General features: G+C 39.3%; 1 protein-coding gene across 1 annotated transcript in view; it reads left to right on the forward strand.

The window, feature by feature from the left end:
- The window catches only part of eif2ak4 (eukaryotic translation initiation factor 2 alpha kinase 4), a 36879-nt gene that overhangs the window by 18116 nt on the left and 3564 nt on the right, over positions 1-15199 (forward strand). Inside the window, exons 29-38 of the mRNA XM_041812564.1 lie at positions 320-454; positions 669-776; positions 1157-1285; positions 5285-5371; positions 7260-7372; positions 7463-7521; positions 7977-8080; positions 10956-11024; positions 13254-13298; positions 14300-14415. Coding sequence (XP_041668498.1) covers positions 320-454; positions 669-776; positions 1157-1285; positions 5285-5371; positions 7260-7372; positions 7463-7521; positions 7977-8080; positions 10956-11024; positions 13254-13298; positions 14300-14415 — 965 coding nt within the window. The remainder of the gene's footprint in view (positions 1-319; positions 455-668; positions 777-1156; positions 1286-5284; positions 5372-7259; positions 7373-7462; positions 7522-7976; positions 8081-10955; positions 11025-13253; positions 13299-14299; positions 14416-15199) is intronic.

The raw sequence follows: 15199 nt of genomic DNA on the forward strand, positions 1-15199 counted from the left end.
TTTCAATGACTGATCTGTGAAGAAAGAGGCCAGTTAATGCATAATGCTCACAGTGCAAACTCTGTGGGCACTGCTAGGCCAGTTAATGCATAATGCTCACAGAGCAAACTGTGAGCATTATGCATTAACTGGCCTCTTTCTATGCAGACAAGCCTCATTGAAAGAAGAATCTACTTCACAAAACAGGACAGTAAACTCTTGAGTTGTGAATGTGGGTTTTGACATGGCAGCTATAGTGGAGTCAAAAACCTTAAAAATCAGTTTGAGAATCAGGCCCTCTGTGTTTATTCCCTTTTAAATGCAAATGTTTCCTCTTTAGGTGGTGGTGAATTTGGGTTTGGTATACAAGGTGCAGCATCACTCCGGGGTCATCTTTCAGTTTGTGGCTTTCATCAGAAAACGTAAGAGAACTGTGCCAGATATCGTGGCTGCTGGAGGACGCTACGATCACCTGGTGGGTTTACTGCTGCTCATTTTTTATGGCAGCTTTTCTCTAAAAACTGCAGCCAAAAAGCTCTCATTCCACACATGTATGTATGTAAACCATATTTTTCCCATCTTAAACATACTGCCTTTCCAAAGTCTGTATTTCATTAATTCCACATGATGCAGCGTCGCTGATTCCCTCCACCTGCTGTCTTTATGTCCTTTCCTCTCTGTCCTGTCAGATCCTGGAGTTTCGAGGGCCAGCTTCCACAGTGCCAGTGCCCTCTGCAGTCGGAGCCAGCGTGGCCTTGGACAAAGTGTGTGCTGCCATGGCCAGCATGGAGGAGCCAGTGAGAAATGAGCCCACTCACACTCACACTCGCTAGGATCTGACATTCCTAATTATTATGATGAAGGAGCAGCAGACAGAGCTGCATATTTAATGATGCCTTATTGCAGCAGTTGGTGCCACACAGCCACTTTTAGAAACATGTTAATGACTATGATCAGTGGGACTCTTGATGCCGCTGAGTTATTTTTGGAGGTGTATCATTTTCTGTAGTTCATATTGAGACATTGAATTGATGTGCCAAGAAATGTGCAGGTTGGTGTGAGGAGAGAGAACATTAAATAACTCATTTTTTTTAGAAAACCAGTTATTTTTATCACAGCTCTTTGCCTCGGTGTGAATTTGACAGGTTTTCAAAACTCAGTTTGTTCTCTGTTTCAGCCGTCAGTGAGTTCCTGTGATGCGCTGGTGGTCCCTGTGGGGCATTCATCCATGTCCAGAGCCATCAATGTGGTGCAGAAGTTGTGGAGTGCTGGCGTCTCGGCAGACATTGCCTACGATGTCTCACAGGTTAGCTGTCTGCTGACAGTAGGCTGATTTAACTTAAAGGAGCATTGTGGATGTTCTTTTTAACAAAACATTGCCATGTTTATTTGCACAAATAATCAGAATCATGGCCTGATCTCAGTTCAGTATAAAAATCTCAGTTGGAAGATGCTGTTCTGAACTGAAGCAATTGGAAAGAAATTTAATTCTGGTTGATAGTGGTGCTTTTGCAATTTGTTATTCAGCTCAGTTTCTATATACACATTTGCTTAGATGGTTTCTTCCTAGTTAGGATAAAAATATAACTTTGTAAAGCAGATAGCTTGGTCAGATTTCATGTCTGCCATCAGGCACATCCATCTTTCAAGGCTTCAGTCTGAAATGCTTTTTCTTAGTCAGAGAATTCATGGATTAATTAATGTCATGCAGTTACAGGTATGGTTTAGTTGTACTGCATGCCTATAAACAATGGCTGCCCGTGAAGACATTTATGTGAATGCAGGTATAGCAAAAGTTTCATCAGAATTGGACATTTCTTTATTAACCCTGAGACCGACATTGCATTGTTGTATAAGACAAGAAGATACATGTTTTTCAAAGTTGAATAACTTTTAAACTGTTTTTCCTCTTCCCTCAGTCGTGCCTTTCTAGTGATGCTATCCATGCCTTGTAGCTCTTACAGAAATTTTCTTATAAGCCTAGAACTTTGGTGACATTCCACACCAGTAACGCAGATATTGAACGTCTTTTTTTCCATTATTCAATCCATTTTTCAATCATCTCTGCCACTGGCTTAGTTTTAGCCACCATTTGAGTTCCCTAAACAGATGTCACATGGGCTGTGACAACCAGTGGCAGGCTGTTGTCATGCCATTCTTTGCCGAAAATGACTCATAATGGAGACAGAAAAAGACACAGAGAGGCTGTGATGTCCCTCTCTGTCTCTGCAGACAGGAACTACTTTGAATAATGACCCAAAAGAAGCCAGTTCCAAAAAGCACAAGGAATATTTTAAAGACGTTTTGTCACAGAATGATTATTATTCATCTTGTTGGTCCCCAAGAGATGTAAGCATAGCTAATGTCAAGTTTACACTGTATTATTCACTAAAATGGATTGTATCTTTGAGGTTTGCAAAAACTTTCTTCTTGCATCTCTGTAACCAGCAGATCAGCTAATCAGTGACATTTGATTTAATCTAGGCTGTCCAAAGGCACACTTACACTAGGGCTGCTCGATTATGGCAAAAATCATTATCATGATCATTTTAATTGATATTGAGATCAAGAAATTTAAACGTGATTGCTAGTTGATTTCACATCTCCATCTGTATAAAAACACAAATATGTAAAAACATAGCATACGTTTAAAATGAATAAACAAAAATTATTTTCATGGCCGAACATTTACCATGAAACAAGTATAACACACAGCATGTGGCACAGTAGTGATTAATCACTATTGTCTTGTTTTCATGATCATGGGAAGCAAAAACTGTAACTAAGATGGAACCTTATTTAATTGCCAAGCACTAACTAACGGCCAATTAAGACTGAGCGTGTGAGTCGTGCGTGTTGGCCGTGACAAGGCTTGATTTTAAGTTTGTTTGCATGTTAACAAGCCAGGGTCTCGTGTGAGGAGAATCTAGAGAATCAAAGTCTTGCCTTTTTTTTTTTTTTTTTTGGGGTGTGCCGTCTAGTTATCGGCCAAAACAGACAGGAAAATGCAAAACAGAGAGTCATACTAACCATTTTGTTGCAAATCTGTACATCCACACTGGTGAGAATATGTTTACAATCTGGTTGCGCAACAGGCAAACTGTTTGCCTGAAGGTCTAGTACTGAAACGATGCATATGAATACCACCTTTTTTGGAAGTTGGTCTGTATGTGGGAGTTTTCATGAACTGTTTGCTGGACGCCCTGCCCTCAGATGCACCTTTCCTGAAAAAAACATGTGCGAAGCAATTATTCCATTGCTCAGATTGGCCAAAAGGTGTTTCTGAACTTCTATGTCGGAGAAGAATAATCTCAAATATTACAACATTCATCGGGTAAAAAAAAGGGAAAGATTAAGTAAAAAAACCCAAAACAAAACAGAAAAACAACGCAAGCCAGAGCCTATAAGGCCTACATTTATCTTAGCTCCAGAAAGTAGAGTCCATTTCTTCCTGCCTCAGTAAAACTTCCAGATCTGTGAAAGAAGGAAAATGGCAAAGGGCTTGCACTCAATAAGAACTCAATAAAAAAGTCATTGAGTTTGTTTTTATGAACTTATAAAGATTTTGAAGGGCCTTTTATTTTGTTGTATGTCTGAACCATATATCTGACATTTACCTCCCTGACTAGTTGATTTCCTGAGCTCTACCCGTTCTTTTGCCCTGTAGTTACTTTATCCTTCCTACAGAGGGCAACACCAAGCTTCAAGGAAAAAGACTCCAATTTGTCAGCAACAGGCTTATCAAGACAGCATCAGAAATAGTAAACATCCCAGAGAATGAGCGTTCACAGACCATATTGGGACAACATGCCGTGGAGTCATTTTTTGCACCAATTGACTGTCATATGCTTTATGAGTTTCCAATAGCATTTTTTGATAAGTTTTAGTTATGGGAACTTGAGTTGTGTTTAGAGCAGCTCTGAGCTGAGATCAGCCCCTTCAAAGTGAAGTCATTATCTTTTCGGTCCAAAACTCCTGATGCCATGCCTCTGTCACATTCTTCATGTTTATGTGACAAACTGATCTCAGCCTCATGTTTGTGCGTCGGGATAGACGCCCTCCATGGCACTTCGCTGTGCCCACATTTAAATACTCCTCCTGTTTTCCCCCCGCTTACTCTTTGTAACCCATTGTTTGAACTTTCCACTTCTGCAGTGCATAAATGTTTGCTTTAATGGTCTTCATTGTCTTTTGTACTGGCACAGGACATAAGCGACTGGCCACCTTCGTTTCCCCCCAGAGTTCTTTGAGGTAATTAGGAAAGGCTGGGTTTGGCTGTAAACAAGCAGCACTGTGTCCAAATTGTCGGCAGCATGTGTATTAGCTGTTTCTGTATGCAGGTGGTGCTGCAAGTAGATGCTGAGAACACCTTGTTTGAACCTTCTCAACCATCTACCCCCTGCTTGCCTTTTTTCAGCACCTTTCACATAATGGCTTTTTAACAAGCAGAATCTGGAGCTTTTGTTCGACCTCAAGGAGACGGTTACACTCTTTTAGCTTTTATTAGCCAAATTTGGAAAAGCCCTTTCCACATGCCGTCAGCACTGATCAGCCTCCAGGGAAAGGCTTACCTTTGACTTAATTTGTTCTGTCATTGAGAAAGTTGTAAGAAAGGAGGAAGTTACTGTGCTTGTGTGGAGATGGAGCAAAGCCACACGCTCATACAAAAAAAGGGGTCTATTTTCTAGCGTTGTGAGCTTGTCTAGCCGCTAAGTCTTTGGTGAGATTGGGCTTACAAAAACAAACATATAAACTCATATGTGCTGTCAGGGTCGGATTTATTATCTGAATTCACAGTGTCCTGACTCACTGCTGCTGTAGAAGAATTTCTGAAGTTAAAGTTCCCCAACGATTACCTCACTTTTAGCATTTTTCCAACCTTTATAGTTGAGCCAAGTGGTATCTCAACCATGCCCTTTTCCTTCTCCTTCAGCAGCCTCAGTGTGGAACCAGCAGCCACAATGCATTAAGTGTAGCAGTCCTGTAATGTCGTCAGACTTGACTCAAAGTTCTTTTAGTGTTTAATGGAAGAAAACACTCAATGTGCATGCGATGGCAGCAAACCTCATGTGGTGAAGTTCTCGTAATTCCAGTAAACACGCCTTTTAACAAAACCCATACAGACCCTCTGGTCGCCATCCTAAAGCCCAAACAGTCACACACTGTGATATTTCATCAGCAATCCAGTTTAAGTGGAAATCTAGCAGTGAATGCTCCAATTGTGTGAAAATAACCGTACTTAGATCAAGACAATGATATTTCAATCTAACATTGTGTTTCTATGTTTGTCATTTTGTGTGCTTAGTCTCAGGAGACGCTGCTGGATCACTGCAGGCTCGCTGGTATCAGCTGCATGGTCCTGGTTTCTGACAAGGAGGGAAACTATATGAAGGTAAACCAGCTTCATAAACAGCACTCGGACAGTATATCTGTTAGTGGTTTGTCATTTGCCAGTCAGCCATATGCATGTATCAGTAGTGCATTTTTCAATATAGATCAACAGAAAGATCTTTTTACAAAATATGTAGCAAAGAAACAATGAAGGGGGAGTTTTTGTCATCGTTTACAGTAGTTAAATATACACTGTGTTCCAAGTTATAATGCATACACTGTTGTTGTTCATTTTTCATAACTAGTATATATAATTGGCAGTTATTAGGATTTTTTTATTCTTCCACAGTTATTTTGTAATCTGTTTTTTATTCGGCAAAATAAGAATGGTGATGGCGACATTCTTGCTCTAAAAAAAAACCCCTAAAAACGCAGTGTTCCAAATTATTATGCAAAACAGAGTTTCAAAACACTCAATGGTTTCTCAAGAATTGAAAATAGAAATCTGTTTGAATTTTTTGCATTAGGAGGTAATTTTTCTCAAATTAAAGCTCTCAAATCAAGTTCTGAACCAACATAGAAGCCCCTCTTTGATATTATCTTAACAGCTCTCTCATCCATTGAACTTGTAAGTCCATGTATAGTTTCTGTGTTTATATCCTTTGAGGCTGCTGCTGTTTTGAGGTTAACAGTCATCTACAGGTTCTCAGTAGGATTTAGGTCACGGGATGATGATAGCCACACCATGTTTTTTTTTTTCCCTTTATGCCCATAGCAGCCAAGGCTTCAGTGGTAATTTTTGCAGAATCAGATGGTTCGTTGTCTTGCACAAAGATGATTTTGCTCCAGAAGGCACGGTTCTTCTTTTTATACCATGGATGAACACAGGCACTTAGGAACTCCACATATTTTGTGGAGGTCATTTTGACACCTTCAGGCACCTTAAAGGGCCTTACCAACCCACTTCATATGATTCTAGCCCAAAGCATCACTCCAATAATTATTATAGGATGGTTGAAGAGAGACAGGAAATATGGGGAAAGAGAGTGGGGAAGACATGCAGCAGGACAAGGAATGGATCCCACAACCAATGTGTTGAGGACTATAGGCTCTGTATGTGGATACCTGCTCTACCAACTGAGCTAAACTGTCCCAGAGTCTTTGAGTTTTAAAATAACAGGTCTCATAAGTCACCAAAGAGTCATATTAAGAGACCAATAATGGAATAGGAAGCAGCAGTAGCGTTAGCATGTGAAAACTGCAGAAACTTTGTCACAGACAGCAAAAAGGCAAAGCCATTAATGACTAAATCAGTCTCTCAGTCTCCTGATCTGCAACTACTTTGTAGACGTGGCCCTCCCTGCTCTGTTTGATGTGGTTTCCACACACATTCACAGTCTGATCAATAACATTAGAAACATAAGTTTCACCACGGACAACACCATTATTAAGTGCACTGTACTTTTTTTTTTTTTTTACCTACCTTTGATATGACATATGTCAGTGCATATTTTGATGCATTAATGAGAAACATCAGCTCTCTTTCAGTTCTGACTTAACAACAACACAGCAGTCCCCCAAACCTCTCCATTTGACAGCGTGTGATCATTGATGTGTTGTATCTGTAGTTCACTCAGCAACAAGCTTTTACTTCATTAATCTTTGATTGAAGAACACTCTCTCCTTTTTGAAAACTGCCTGTTTTGTAGGGATGTCTGATTTTACACTTTACTGCTGAATTCTTGTTTAATTGATTGAAATGTCATATTTGACAATTTGTCAAGACATTTTATCCACTCATGGCAAAGTGTTGGTCTGTCCAGGTAAAGCCTGATATCTAAAGGCTGTAAGGTCTTTTGTATGTAAGATACCAGTTGTTCTATGAGTAACAGTGCAGATGGTGGTGGTTGTATAAAGCTGCACATGTTAAGGTCATTATGTGTCTTTAGGTCAAATCCTTTGAGAAGGACAGACAGTCTGAAAAAAGGATTCAAGAATCAGACCTGCTGGACCACATCATTCAAAAATGTAGGACCAAATTCTTTGAGGACAGAAACATCAGGTAAGAAGTTTGTGTTAAATGTTCGGCTCTGATGTATGAATGATGTCAGAAAGGCAGTTCTTCTATAACGTCATCCTTGTTTCCCTTCAGAGAAATCTCTGAAAGCATGTCTCTTCAGAACCCCAAAGGATCTCTGCTCAACACCACAGGTATTGTGCCTCTGTAAACAGCTTCAACTGTATATTTGTAACTTTCAAGATGATAAAACATGCACACTTCTGTTTTTATACAGTCGTCCTTTCACACCACCAGAGAGCTGCATGCAATAAAAGTACTGAATTATGAAACAGTGTATTTGAATCTATGTGTGATCAGCAGCGTCTGAGTGATTCCAGTATTACCTTTACACTTCTGGTATTTAACTCATTTATTACCAGCAGTGACGCTCAATCAGTGCCACAGAAGAGTACGTGTTACATTTCACACCACATCTGGCATTCAAACAGCGAGCCACCAAACACTTTAAATGAAGTAAACAACAGTAAAAGAGGCAGTTTTACTATCACCTCATTGGAAAGTGTAAATGTAAGATTATAGTGTGATTAAATTTTGGATATTGTAAAACAACGTATAATTGGATTAAAATGTTCTGTTCTGCCTCCAGGTTCTTCAGAGCAGCATGGGAGCAGCAGTGCTATGAACATAAATGTGAACGTCATCAGCCCAGAAAAAGTTTCTGCCAGTGCTAGACGACGCTATGAGACTCAGGTTTGTCACAGATGAACACACATTGACACGGAATTATAAGTTGACCAGTGAAAATTATTTGAAACGACAGCCTTTTAGCTTACCGACCTGTTTAGATTGGCTTTATAGTAAAAAAAAAAATTAGCATATAGCGTTAGTTCAGGCAGGCCGTGGACTTAGATGCTGCCATAAAATTAAGATCAGCTGATCTTATGCAAGCCATCATCTGCTGACAGCCAGCTGATTTGCTCGTAGTACGCTATTGGCCAGTGGCACTCAAACTCATGTTTAAGCTGCTCTAGCCTGGCTTTTTTATGCTGCTTTCTCTATAAAATGCTTTTTGCAACCCTCCTCCACCCCAGCTACTCCTTGGTTCTGCTTCTGACATAACTGATGTCATCATGTGGTCATTGAACCCTCCTCTGCTCTGTTTTTTGTTGTTGTTTTTTAAAGATATATATTTTTTGGGCTTTTAAGGCCTTTATTAATAGAGAAGGACTGTTGATAGAGTTGGAAACAGGGATGAGTGGGAGAGATAAATGCGGGGATATAGCCACAGGCAGGACTTCTGTGCCCCTGCTCTGGGATTTTTGCTGCTTCTCTCCCTACCTCTGGCTGTCCTTGTAGGCACAGGAAAGGCAGGATTGTGTGCTTTTCCTGCTTGATGCTTTCCACCTAGACTCGTGGAAGGGCAGAGGGATCCCAAAACAGCCTCACCACCAAATAAAAATAACGGCAATAAATGCAACTTAATAACTACTCATGAAGAAAAAATATTTAGAACCGCAGATCATGTGTGTTTCTTGACAAAGTGGACCTGACTGAACTGAAAGCAATGGTTGAGTTCTGCCAATTATTCTGTTGAGTTCATTCAAATAGGTTACAAATGTTTTCCTGTGAGACGGAACTGGAGTTTGTTTCTGGATCTTTTAATCAGCCTCCCAAGTGGACAAAACCATGAAGTACCAATTTTGACAGAGTAGTAAAATTTATAACATTGGTTTTTATTGATTTTATTGGTATAATAGTGCAGTTTTAAGATTTGATTTGAATTGAAGTGATATGTTCTTTCTTTCTGGACAGAAAAAGGGATTTTATCAGATAACAAAATAAAAATGTGAGATTTACCCATTAGATTTAAATAAATGCGAAGGCAGGGGAGAACAAAGCAAGGCATAGCTCGTCTATTAAAGCACCATTCATACACAAAGATATTCAGATTGCCAAATAAAGATTAGATCAAAGCATTTATGACATTATGAGCAATAAAAGGCATGACATTGAGCAGAAAAAGACATTAAAATACAGAACATATTAAAACACCAAATTAAAAAGAAATGAAGAAATCGGACAACAATCTCCTGAGACCTGAGCTTTTGATTGGAATGCATTTTCAGTTTTCCCACCCATTTATGATCTGCACCACCTGGTAAATATAAAATCTAAGCATTGCCTTCGAACAAGAAGTAGTTTTCACCAAAAATGATGTCTGCATATGAGGACGATAGGATTATCTTACTGTACAACACACAAAAAAAATTGATGCATAAAAGTTTAACATTTTTATACATTTTGAGTGTTTGTCGGCCAGTTGGTAGGGAGTGGTTCAGTCAGTAAAAAAATGGTGTCAGTCATTCAGAGATGTACGGTGTAGTCCTTTTCCTGATGATGGACCACAAGAAGTATGAGTTAGATATTAAGTAGAAGTGTTCTGGAGATCCTGGAAAAATTCCTTTTAAAATAATGAGAGATTCCCAAAACATGAAATACCCCCCTAAATTCCCCCAAATTTTTAAAACATTACCAAATATTTCTGTATATTTCTGAAAGTATTGAAATTATAGTGATTATAGAAAGTATATGAAATTCAAACATATTCCAAAAATGTAAAATAAAAAACAAAAATCCTGAAAATTTCAGATTGAATTCTCCAGACATTCCAAGCAGCTACTTAAACTTTTATGGAAATTCTGAACAAGCATTCCTAAATTCTAATTCTAAGTGCAGAATTTACAATGTCTCAAAGGAATATAACAAAAAGAAAAGAAAATACATTTAAATCAAGCAGTTATAGGCCTTTGAATGGTCTGACATTACCTACAATATACTGATTAACATTAGCTAAATCAACATAGGACCTGAAATGCGATTTCAAATGCTGCTTTCGTTCTGTGATAATCAGACTGAAACAGAAAATGAAGTGACGCCTGTAAGCTAGTCCATACAGTCACACTTGAGAACACTGATTTCACACCTGACATGCATCACAATCGAATTACATCCTCTTGATTAGGCGGTCTGTGTAAGCTGCAAGATTTCCGGTCTCTTCCTCTGCTCTGCAGTTTTCAGCTCTTCCCTGAACCAGGGCTGCGCTCTCTCTTTCAACCCACCTCCACCCCAGCATCCACTTGTAGGCTCCAACATGGAGTCAGAGCCTGGGGCCAAACAAACACAGTTTGCTCTGTCAGTGTTTGACCCAGCCCTAAGCTGCCACACAGACCCCTGCAGCAGTGCAGTGTGGTGAAATCCACCCAAGGTCTTCACAACTGTATCACTCAATAAATTTAGAAAAAAAAAACCCTTTAAATAATTTTCAATAAAAAATCATCAAAACAATGTATATTAAATACATTAAAATGAATCATAAAAACTATTAAGATAATTCTTAATAATTATGATAAGTCTTTGCTATGGAATAACACTTATTTTTTGGCTTTGTTTCTGTCTTTAACTAAACAGTTAAAGTTTTTCAGACCAAGGCATTTCCCAAGTAGTTCTGGTATGTTTGTTTATATAATGACTGTTTCTTCCTCTCCTGGTTCATTTCTATCTTGGGAAAAGCAATTATTTTCCATTTGTTTCTTGCTTCATTTTTTTCTCTTTAACTCTCTTTCAGATCACCACCAGATTGCAGAATCTGGGCAGCAATTTGCAGAACAAGAGCAATGACATCGAGGTTCTGGCAGTAAGTCGTTTGTTTGTTTAACCCTCCCAATCCCAGTTTCCCCCCCTCTTTTTTCTGCTCTCCCACTTTATCTCTTGAATTCATGTGTGAAATCACAGAGCAAGGAAAAGCCTTTTAACAGCTAAAACAGCAAACATCATGTGGTCATGGTTTGCGTCAGCAAAGCAACAGTAAATACGAGTTACTGAAACATAGCAGACATAATCACTTTGAATCTGGTAAGCAGTTTAACAGGCCTGTTTGTTTGTCAGCTGCATGCTTATCTGTCATTCAGACAGCAATACTCATTTTCCAATTTAAATCCAGGAGGCCATTAGCTCCTTTTTGCAGATGTAATTTTAAGTCTTTTCAGGCCTATTTAGAGGAACATGGAAGTTAGAGAAAGATGGAGAAACCTGGAGGAAGACTGGACTCATGTTGAACAGCATCTGCTTAGACTGTGTTGGGCTGACAAAGTGAGGAAGGAAAAGCATTAAGAGAGACAAACAAAAAGAGCAACAACAAAAACAAACAATATATACAGTATTTGTAGCTGTAGAATTTGGTGTATGGACACACTTTTATTACCTCTTATTTCATCTATACAATGGGCTGCATCCTAAAAATGTGCCAGTGCCCCAATAAAGTACTATAGTACTAAAGTTTGGCTGTAACCAAACCGTGTCAATTGATGTAGAGCAGATCAATCCAAATGTTCAGAACAATGTGCCTAGTATTGGGTCAACTTAAAAAAAACAGAACAGAATGTAAATCACCATTATATCAACTTTAAGTGGAAAACCACTGAACTACATGATACTGCACATCCTTGTAGCAAACATTAACCTTTTGACTTCAAAATGTACTCACCCATGATAGAGGCAATAAAAATCATGGAATCATGTTGAAATGAATGGTAAATGAACCCCAAAAAGGCACAATAATCTGCAGTTAACAAACTACTCCCAGGTGAATTTGTACTTTTCTCGTGATTGGTGCCCGCTCTGAGCTGCTGAGACTTGCAGTGTATTAGGTCGCTCACTTCGGTCGGAGCAAAACCGCTGTGCATTGCAGTATGGCACAGCCAGTGTATGTGGAAATTAGTTGTGGGCTGTGTGTCCGTGTTTCAAAATGGTCAATGTTACTGTTAGTTACTGTAATGCTATCTAGTGGAGTTGTGAACTTCACAGGACAAAAATGGATGGTACCAAAAATTCAAACAGCAGCACAGAAACCGCAGGTTACAGAAAATCCTGAATGCCATTGAAATCCTCATGCAAGAAGACTGTTTTTTTGTCATTTTGGACACCTTCAAAATCAGATATTTTTTCTGGTGTACTTTTAGTTTTTGTCACATTTTATCACGTTAAATTAACAATAGTTACTACAACACCAGTGACTGATAATAACTGTAATAGTTTATATACACAGGTCTAGTAATAACATGAACAACTATAATTCTGATTTTAAAAAGTATATATATATATATATATTCATAGCTGTAGCAGTTGGGGTCAGGCAGGTACACAGCAACAGGCTGTCAACAGCAAAGATTCACATCTTGAAAATGGTTGTAACTGGTGAGATCAGAAGTTAGTAACATATATTAATGTATGAATTATGCATTATTCATACCAATGTGTCAAGTCCCCTGGTAGTCTAAGCCTATAGCAGACCATAGAGTCTGGTCTAAGCTTTAACCAGCCAGAACTCTAGCTTAGACAGAAAGGAACGTCTTAAACTTGCTCTTAAGAGAAAGGAGGAGGTCTACCTCCTGGACTCATACTGGTGGATGATTCTTAAGGACAGGGGCTTGATAACTGAAGGCTATACCTCCCATACTACCTTCTTTTCAAGGTTACATTTAGGGTTTTTTGTACCTTTATTGTTCTGTGACAGTGGATAGAGTAGAAAATCATGAGGAAATAGTGGGGAATGATAAGCAGAAAAGTGAATAAGGTTTCAAATCAAACCTGGTCAGCGTGCTTTAAGGGCTACAGCCTCTGGCATGTGATTCAACCATCAGCCCAACTGGCACCCCTACCTCCCATACTGCTTTTAGAGAGTTTAGCTACCACCATCAGGCACTATTGTGGGTTCCAGTAATTACAAAACCTAATGTTTATCTATTATATTTGATATTTTCTTTGACCATTCCTTTGGAGGTGTTTCTGTATTCTGTCATGTTCTGTGTGTAAGTGCGATTTCTGCAGCATGTTTTTGTGTAACTGCTTGCTTTGTATTCCATAGGTGGACCTGCAGAAGGAAACGCTGATCAACTTCCTGTCTCTTGAGGTTGGTTCAATTCTGGAGTTAATAAAAGGTTACCTCTGAATAAAGGCCTGGAGGGAAGGAGGAAGTGGAAAGAACAGCCTGGAGAGGTCAAGTTCTCAGACAGGAAGAGGGGATCCCGTCTGCTTCCTTACAGTCTGATGAGGAGTGCAGTGAGGGAACACCCTCGCCTGAGTCTAACTTGCACTCCATTAACAAGGCTCACATATGGAACAAACACACTGTACAGTTAACAAAACGCATACTTAAGAGGTGTTAATATTCACATTCCGAACTCCTGAGCAAAGTTGCACCCATTAAAACCCTGCGTTTAAGGAGCAGAAGTTTAAAAACACCTTAAATGTATTATGCTAAGTAACATAAGGCTGAAATGGCCTTTAACACCACTGTTATATAAGCAAAGGCCTCTGCTCTGTAAATGAATGGGCCACCTATACAGTCAGCCTTTCACAGCACATGTGTGAAAGAAAACACGTTTAGTGTATAAAACACATGACAATACACAGTGTGTACAGCCAGACGTGCAGGAAAGGCCTGTTTTGAATATGGCAAATTACCCAGAGTCACATGAGGAACCAGAGAGCTCTTTGACCCCAGTTTAGCTTTGTACCTTCACCGTGCTGCTACGATTGACATGCAAAAATATACTGTAAGGCTGCAGTTGAAAAGCCCCATTCTTCCTCTAAAATGCTCTCTTTGAAATCCCAGGTCTGAAAACATGAAGTGGATTATAGATTATGAGGTGTTATATTGTACAGTCTTACTACAACAACATAAAACTCCCAGAGAGCTCCAAACCATGCTTTAAAAAGTTATCAAGTACTGTAAGATAAGGGGGGATTAGAAACGCTGACAGTGCAACTCCAAGCAGGAAGAGGCCGAATCTTGTCATTGGAAGGAGCAACTCCTATTGGGAAGCTCTAAGATGACGTTGTCTTGTATTACCACTAGTTTTGTTGAATGTCAGGTTTGTGCCTGTAACTTCTGTTTACTTTTCTTTCCAGTTTGACAGTGAGGAGCTTTTTAACAGCAGCGTGAAGACTCTGTTGTCTCGTCTACCAAAGCAGCGCTACCTGAAGTCAATCTGTGATGAGATCCATCATTTCAAAATTGCAAAAAGGTGCGTGTGGTGCCTTTGAGTGTACAGTCAGTACATTAACATGCACGTTAGTCAGGTTACATTCATAGCTATGTTAAACCAGGTGCACGCAGTGAAAATGTCATCTGATTCAGACCTGAATTTTGAGTCACACAACTCACTTGAAAAACCGTCCCATAAAACCATTAACCCTCTGCTCAGTTGTGCTTTTGTACCCATCTGTCTTTGTGTCGAGGTAAGCTAACATCATTGATATGTTAGTATTTTCTGATTAATTGCTCTTTATTCATTTGTATTTCCTCTGAAAACTTGATTAAGTTCATGCAAATGTTTCTTTGTTGGGTTTTGCTACTCTGGGTTGAACTGTGTGCCATTGCTCAACACTGCCCCCATGATTTGTGGTGGTATTGCAACATTTGATCTGTATCTATAAGCTTCGAGAGATGAGCCTTTAGCAGTCTTCGAGCTTTCTCTGTGATTTTATGTGGTGCTTCATGGCTAAGCTGCTGTTGTTCCCAAATGCTTCCACTTATAATATATTGAAATCGAAAACATAACAGCTCAGTGCATTTTGTGCCCACTCTATAGGCCTAAATGTAATTCATGCTATTTTCCTAGCTTATGATGATATCCAGGCTGATGACAACATGATTTACTACTCTGCTCAGCACTGATGCCGTTTGACTCTCGGGTCAAAGGTGACATGGAAACTGTGAAGTATACACAGAACGCCTGGGCTAGTCTTGTCCAGCTGAGTTGTAAACAGGCAAGAGAAAATTGATCCCCAACACGTTTGTGTAGTCCA

Source organism: Cheilinus undulatus, linkage group 18 (assembly GCF_018320785.1).
Source record: "Cheilinus undulatus linkage group 18, ASM1832078v1, whole genome shotgun sequence".
Taxonomy (NCBI): Eukaryota; Metazoa; Chordata; class Actinopteri; order Labriformes; family Labridae; genus Cheilinus; species Cheilinus undulatus.